Here is an 8118-nt window from a genome sequence, read left to right as displayed (position 1 = left end):
AGGGACCCTCTTCAAAACACGATCTTTCGAAATGATCGCTGCATAATACACTGTACTTTGTGTGTGTGGTCCAATCCAACCGTGTTCGCTTGACCGCTCTATTTCATAGTAAAGCTTCACCGTCATCTTTCGGGAGTGTAAACACTGAAACACCGGCTGTGTTTGTGTTGCTAAAGGCGGCCGCAATACACCACTTCCCACCTACAGCTTTCTTCTTTGACGTCTCCATTATTCATTGAACAAATTGCAGAAGATTCAGCAACACAGATGTCCATAATACTGTGGAATTATGCGATGTAAAGAGACGATTTATAGCTGGGAACGGTGCTGGAACAAAATGTCCTCTACAATGCGTGACGTCACGCGACGTTTTCAGCAGGATAATTTGCGCGAAATCTAAAATTGCAATTTAGTAAACTAACCCGGCCATATTGGCATGTGTTGCAATGTTAATATTTCATCATTGATATTACTTTCCTCCTCTCCAAGGTTCTCATAGTCATCATTGTCACCGACGTCCCACTGGGTGTGAGTTTTCCTTGCCCTTATGTGGGCCTACCGAGGATGTTGTAGTGGTTTGTGCAGCCCTTTGAGACACTAGTGATTTAGGGCTATATAAGTAAACATTGATTGATTGATTGATATAAACTATCAGACTGCATGGTCGATAGTAGTGGGTTTCAGTAGGCCTTTAATGTTGTTGATGCCCCGACTAAAAAGGCGAGGGGAGGGAGGGAAAGCATGATAAGCAGTGATGGGTGCAAGACTAGAAATAGTCTGCAAACCAAAATAGATTACCTTTTTAAAGGAGAACTGCACTTTTTTTTCTTCTTTTTTTTGCCTATCATTAACAATCATGAAAGGCATGACAATGGATGGATTTATTTTTTAATGCAGTTTAAATATTAAATAAATAAAAGTCAGCTTATTACTGATACTATTACGCCCAAAAAAATCCACTAAATAACCATTCAAAAACGGCCAACAATACTCCATTTACATTTGGTGACTTGAATATTACTAATACCAAGTATTAGTAATATTGTTATCATAAGTGCCAACCCAGACAGACTATTTATTACTATATTTACATTGAGTGATCTGCTGCTTCCTCGCTTCCCTGCTCCCTGTAAGTTTATCCTACATCATAAATCAAGCCTCTCATATAGGCAGTATTGATCGAATTTATTTAATATTTAAAATGCTTAAAGTTCCCTTTGAAGTTTGTGTGCATTTTGGACAAGTGCAGTTAGTGTGTGTGTAAAAAGTGAATAAAGTAGAGACACACAATAAGACACGGTTCATGAGCATTAAATGGTGTGTTCCCATTTGAGCTTACTAAAAAAAGCCAATACAACTGTTTGAAATCTACTTATCAAGGTTATATTTGACTGTTGTGTGAGCACTTGACACTTGTGTAAAATTGTATATAATAATAAACAAATAATAATACACCCCCATACCATCACAGATGCTGGCTTTTCAACTTTGCGCCCAGAACAATCCGCATGGTTCTTTTCCTCTTTGGTCCGTGAGCCACAACATCCACAGTTTCCAAAAAGCAATTTTAAATGTGGACTCGTCAGACTACAGAACAATTTTCCACTTTGCATTAGTCCATTTTAGATGAGCTCGGGCCCAGCGAAGAATTTCTGGGTGTTGTTGATAAATGGCTGTGGCTTTGTATAGTAGAGTTTTAACTTGCACTTACTGATGTAGCGACCAACTGTAGTTACCGACAGTGGTTTTCTGAAGTATTCCTGAGCCCATGTGGTGATATCCTTTACACACTGATGTCGTTTTTTTGATGCAGTACAGCCTTAGGGATCCAAGGTCCGTAATATCATGGCTTATGTGCCGTGATTTCTCCAGATTCTCTGAACCTTTTGATGATATTATAAAGCGTAGATGGTGTAATCCCTAAATTCCTTGCAATAGTTGGTTGAGAAATGTTGTTCTTTAACAATTTGCTCAGGCATTTGTCGACAAAGTGGTGACCCTCGCCCCATCCTTGTTTGTGAATGAGTGAGTATTTCATGGAAGCTGCTTTTATAACGTAGAGTCGTAGACTTAAATCTTTTTCGTCCAAGCGTGGTGCTGAACTGTACAAATAGTACAGTGGCCATGTCTCTCCTCAGATCTGAGTCTAAATTGAATTATGTCTGTTTGATTCCTTGCCTTTTGTTATGTTTAATAGATGTCATCAGTGTGTGAACCTGACAAGGTGGTTCGAGCATCTGCTCAGGATGCCACCCGAACGCCTCCGTAGGGAGGTGTTTCGGGCACGTCCGACCGCTAGGAGGCCACGGGGAAGACCCAGGACACGTTGGGAAGACTATGTCTCTCGGCTGGCCTGGGAACGCCTAAAGATCCCCCTGGAGGAGCTGGACGAAGTGGCTAGGGAGAGGGAAGTCTGGGCTTCTCTGCTTAGGCTGCTGCCCCCGCGACCTCAACTTGGATAAGCGGAAGAAAATTGATGGATGGACCTGTGTGAGTATTTGATGAGCATCCCTCAACTTTCTCAGTCTTTTTTGCCACTTGTGCCAGTTTTTTGGAAGCATGTTGCAGGCATCAAATTCCAAATGAGCTAATATTTACAAAAAAATAACAAAGGTTTTCCAGTTTGAACATGAAATATCTTGTCTTTGAAGTCTTTTCAATTGAATATACAGTAGGGCAAAAAAGTATTTAGTCAGCCACCGATTGTGCAAGTTCTCCCACTTAAAATGATGACAGAGGTCTGTAATTTTCATCAAAGGTACACTTCAACTGTGAGAGACAGAATGTGAAAAGAAAATCCAGGAATTCACATTGTAGGAATTTTAAAGAATTTATATGGAAAATAAGTATTTGGTCAACCATTCAAAGCTCTCACTGATGGAAGGTTTTGGCTCAAAATCTCACGATACATGGCCCCATTCATTCTTTCCTTAACACGGATCAATCGTCCTGTCCCCTTAGCAGAAACACAGCCCCAAAGCATGATGTTTCCACCCCCATGCTTCACAGTAGGCGTGGTGTTCTTGGGATGCAACTCAGTATTCTTCTTCCTCCAAACACGACGAGTTGAGTTTATACCAAAATGGATACAAGGACGATACAGCAGAGGATTGGGAGAATGTCATCTGGTCAGATTAAACAAAAATAGAACTTTTTGGTATAAACTCAACTCGTCGTGTTTGGAGGAAGAAGAATACTGAGTTGCATCCCAAGAACACCACACCTACTGGGAAGCATGGGGGTGGAAACATCATGCTTTGGGGCTGTTTTTCTTTAAAATTATTTAAAATTCCTACAATGTGAATTCCTGCATTTGTTTTTTCTCACATTCTGTCTCTCACAGTTGAAGTGTACCTATGAGGAAAATTACAGACTTCTGTCATCATTTTAAGTGGGAGAACTTGCACAATCGCTGGCTGACGAAATACTTTTTTGCCCCACTGTAAGTATTTGCAAATCATTTTCATTTACCTTTTTTCACTGCTTTTGTACAACATGTTTGGACGGCAATTAAAAAATGCACACGACATTTTGAACTGTTCTTTTATTGTCTCTGAAACAGCACGGATAAAAAGATGCAAAGTAAGGCACTGCCCCCTAACCCCCCCCCCCCATTAATGTCACCCTCCAGAGAATGTTATCAAAAATATATCACACTCTCAAAAATAAATATCGACTCTCTATTAACTCCTACGGCCCAGCCTTAGTGGTCAATACATTGTTAAGGCAACATTAAAATCTGTCAAATAGGTAATAATAATAATAATAATAATAATAGTAAAAATTTCCCTCGTATATCATGTCATGTAACATTGTGTCGTTAATTACAAATGGTACATTTATTTTGTAATTACTCCCAGCCCTTGCAAAGGAGAGGTATAAAAAACATCCATGGTATAAAATCTCTATGAAGTTGTGTCACGATTACCGTATTTCCTTGAATTAATGCAGGGTCGAACTCGCTTCCCAAAATATTTAGCGCATGCTTAGTATTTCCGCCGGGTCAAACACGTCACGTCACGAGTGACACTTCCCCTGTCATCATTTTCAAAACGGAGGAGGCTGATATCAATACCGGTCATTTGAAATTGCATAAAGGGAAGAAGATTAAGAGCTATTCAGTAGGATTTAAGGTCCAAGCTATTGAATATGCTAAAAAGAACAGTAAGCAGCTATGTTTTATTCATATACCGTAGCTGCGTGTGTCAAATACGAGTCATTAAATGACTCCCGCCTCCTGGTGGTAGAGGGCGCTGGTGATCCTTCTTGCGACTACTCGGCTGGAGAAGAAGTGACAATGAGTGACGTGACATGTGATGGGACGGATATGATGCGGGGGGTGCACGACCGACCTTTTACGATGTAACACTCCTATGCTGGCTATGTAAGCAACTGGGCTGAAATAAAGCATGTTCCAGTCCTAAATACCCAGTGTATTATTTATACAATAACACTTCATGGTGGCAGCGGTGGGATAAAGAGATCACCCACGGAGCAGAACGGGAGGGGGAGTTGTCCGAGGATAATTCTGTCATCGCCCGCTCTTGAGGAGCCGAGTTAACTGAAAGCAGCGATCTGATAGCAGTTTTCTAAACTGGACTTTCAATCAAAGCAGGAGGTAATAAAGGAAGATCTCCATTGAGACTTTTAAAACTGAAAAAAGATAAGGAAGACTTATATGAACAAGTTATCGATGCTTTTGATCTGAAGGAGCTGCACATTGACTTCATTTATAAGTAAAGGTAAGGCCATAATAACGTCTTTTTTTTATTAAATGTGCTTTTCATGATGGTATCCTTACATCACACTCAAATTTTTACAGCATGCCTTTGGTAAGCGCCGGAGTGAGAAGATGTTTTAAATTAATGAGCGCCCCGGCGGCAATTCAAGGAAATACGGTTTGCTTTTTCCCCCCCCAAAAAAAAAAAAAGATGAAATGAAATGGTGGTTACAATCGTTTCCATGGCGACGTAAGTGCGCTAGCTTCCTGTCGCTCGGTCACAGCGTGAGGATGGTCGGCGAGTGCAGGGAGTGATCTGATTGGTCGCCGCTGCTGCTGCTGCGGCGGTGCGCCACCCCGCAAGGCTCCGGGGCTTGGGAAGCGGGGAAGTTGCACTGGAGCGCGGTGGCGGCGGCGGCGGCGGCGCCCGCGGCCGGCGGGTAGGTGAAGATCATACTGGCCGTGAAGGGGGTGAGGGAGGGCGTGGAGGCCAGGACGGGCGTGTGCAGGGACTCGGACTCCTGGCTGTAGGCGGGGGCCGAACACGACGAGGTCGCAGGCTTGGTCGGGATGGTGATCTTTGGCTTGGGCTTCTCCGACTTCACCACTCGTTTTCGCGAAGGCCCCGGTCTGCCGCTGTAGTCCTCGGGCTCCATTTTGATGCCCGCCAAGGACGAGAGCGACGAGCCGGGTTCCGAATCCGAGTCGGAGTCCTCGATCTTGCAGATGGGTCGGTGGGCCTCGAGGACCAGCTCCAGCTTTTCTTTCTGCTTTTGTAAGTCGGCGATCTCCTTTTGCAACTGGGACTTTTCCTCCTCCAGCTCGTCGGTCTCCTAAAAGCCAGGACAAAAACAAGGAACAGAATGAAGGCCTGATTGGGACCAATACGGTGGAACTTTTGCATTTAGAACCAACTTTTTCTGGAAGAATACACCCCTAAAGTGGCACAAAAACGTAGAACAGGGGTCACCGACCTTTTTGAAACCAAGAGCTACTTCAATCAATCAATGTTTATTTATATAGCCCTAAATCACAAGTGTCTCAAAGGGCTGCACAAACCACAACGACATCCTTGGTAGAGCCCACATAAGGGCAAGGAATAACTCACCCCAGTGGGACCGCATATGTGGGTGGGCGGGCAACCCCCCTCACCCCTCCCTCCCCCAGGCCGCAAGGCTGAAAACCAACATTGAATGCCCGTGACCTTCGATCCCTCCCACTGCATCAAAAAGCGACATCGGTGTGTAAAGGATATCCCCACATGGGCTCAGGAGCACTTCAGAAAACCACCGTCAGTAACTACGGTTGGTCGCGACATCTATAAGTGCAAGTTGAAACTATACTATGCAAAGCCATTGATCAACAACACCCAGAAACGCCGCCGGATGGACTGATGCAAAGTGGAAAAGTGTTCTGTGGTTCTGAGAAGTCCACATTTAATATTGTTTTTGAAACTGTGGACGTCGTGAACAAAGAGGAAAAGAACTATCCGGACTGCCCAAGACATGGGTAACTTACACATCTGTGAAGGCACCATTAATGCTGAAAGGTACATACAGGTTTTGGACCAACATATGTTGCCATCCAAGCAACGTTATCATGGACGCCCCTGTTTATTTCAGCAAGACAATGCCAAACCACGTGTTGTAACTTCATAGTAAAAGAGTGCGGGTACTAGACTGGCGTGCCTGTAGTCCAGACATTGAAAATGTGTGAAGGCTAAAATATGAGAAGGGAGACTGTTGAACAACTTAAGCTTTACATCAAGCAAGAATGGGAAAGAATTCCACTTCAAAAATGTGTCTCCTCAGTTCCCAAACCTTTACTGAGTGTTGTTAAAAAGGAGAGGCCACTACGTTTCCATCCACTAACTTAGTCAGATTTCTCAAATAGTTCGGGTTTTTTTGTATTTTCACCCCTATGTGTGAAGTCCAAGTGTCCATGCACACTCTTTACTGCACAGGTGTCAAACTCAAGGCCCGGGGGCCAGATGTAGCCCGCCACTTCGTTTTATGTGGCCCTCGAAAGCTTGGAAATAATATGTATCAAAGTAGTGTAACGTGTCTTACAAAACCTATTCCTTCTTTCTATTTTGGGAGAAAAAATATATTTACTCCATGTAACCGCAAATGGTGTTGAGTTAAATATTGCAAAAATATACTATCAAACATTCAAACCATTTTTTGAGTAGAAATAAATACAAATATTAATGATTTCAAAGCAAGTTATTCATCAAATTGTGCGATGTAAAAGTAGCAATAGATTTCATTCTCAAACTGTGCAATTTACCGTGTTTTTTTTTTACAGCATTTTCTCTAAATGAAAAAAACAGTACTTTTTTTTACTGTAATAAACTGTGGTGCCGTTTTGGCATTTACAGTAATACACCCCAAAATCTGTTACTAATATCCAAACAGTTGTTTATTTGCCGTAATAAAAGTTATAATAATAAAAAAAAAAATGGCAGCTCAGGTGCCAAAATTAAATTGATTTCACAATCAAATTTTGAAATTTACTGTTTTTTTACAGCATTTTCTCTAAATGGACATGTATATATGTATGTATATGTGTATATATGTGTGTGTGTGTGTGTGTGTGTATATACATATATATATATATATATATATATATGTGTATACATACACTCACTGGTATGTATGTCTGTATACAGTATATATATCCATACACGTGTATATATGTATGTATATATGTATATAGATGTGTATTTATATATATATAGATATATATATATATATCTATATATATACATATACATATACATATATATATATATATACATATATATATACATACATACATATATACATATACATATGTATATACATATATATATATATATACATATATACATATACATATATATATACATAAATACATATATACACACACGTGTATGTATATATATATATACAATATATATATATATACACATATATATATATATATATATATATATATGTATATATATATATGTATACAGTATATGTGTATACTGTAATTTTTTCAGGTATACAAACACCTTTAGTGTCAAAAATGTTGTTACTTGGCGAATGCTAACGTGAGTATGCTAGCTTCTATGTAGATAATTTTGTAGGTATAGACTTCAGTCATATTTTGTTACTTGACAAATGCTATCTGTTAGCATGCTAACACGAGTATGCTAGCTTCTATGTAGAAAATGTTGTAGGTATTGACCACTGTCATATTTTGTACTTGCTAACGTTAGCAGGTGAACATTTTGAACATTTTTGTCAGGTACACGCCACAGACTAATATGTTTTTATACGCATGTTACAGTTAGCATTTTAACATGGTGGAATTAGCATGGGGGATTTGTTTTGAGCTAATTTAGCAGGTATACACCTCAGTGTCCATTA

The 8118-nt window shown here is 40.5% G+C and overlaps 1 protein-coding gene across 1 annotated transcript in view; it reads right to left on the bottom strand.

Moving 5' to 3' along the window:
- Window positions 1-3608: 3608 nt before the first annotated feature.
- The window catches only part of fosl1a (FOS like 1, AP-1 transcription factor subunit a), a 13992-nt gene continuing 9482 nt past the window's right edge, over window positions 3609-8118 (bottom strand). The window contains exon 5 of the mRNA XM_061900249.1: window positions 3609-5553. Within this exon, the coding sequence (XP_061756233.1) occupies window positions 4999-5553 (555 nt within the window). The 3' untranslated portion in view covers window positions 3609-4998. The remainder of the gene's footprint in view (window positions 5554-8118) is intronic.

This window comes from Nerophis ophidion, linkage group LG05 (genome assembly GCF_033978795.1).
Source record: "Nerophis ophidion isolate RoL-2023_Sa linkage group LG05, RoL_Noph_v1.0, whole genome shotgun sequence".
NCBI lineage: Eukaryota > Metazoa > Chordata > Actinopteri > Syngnathiformes > Syngnathidae > Nerophis > Nerophis ophidion.
This window is presented reverse-complemented; position numbering and strand designations above follow the sequence as displayed.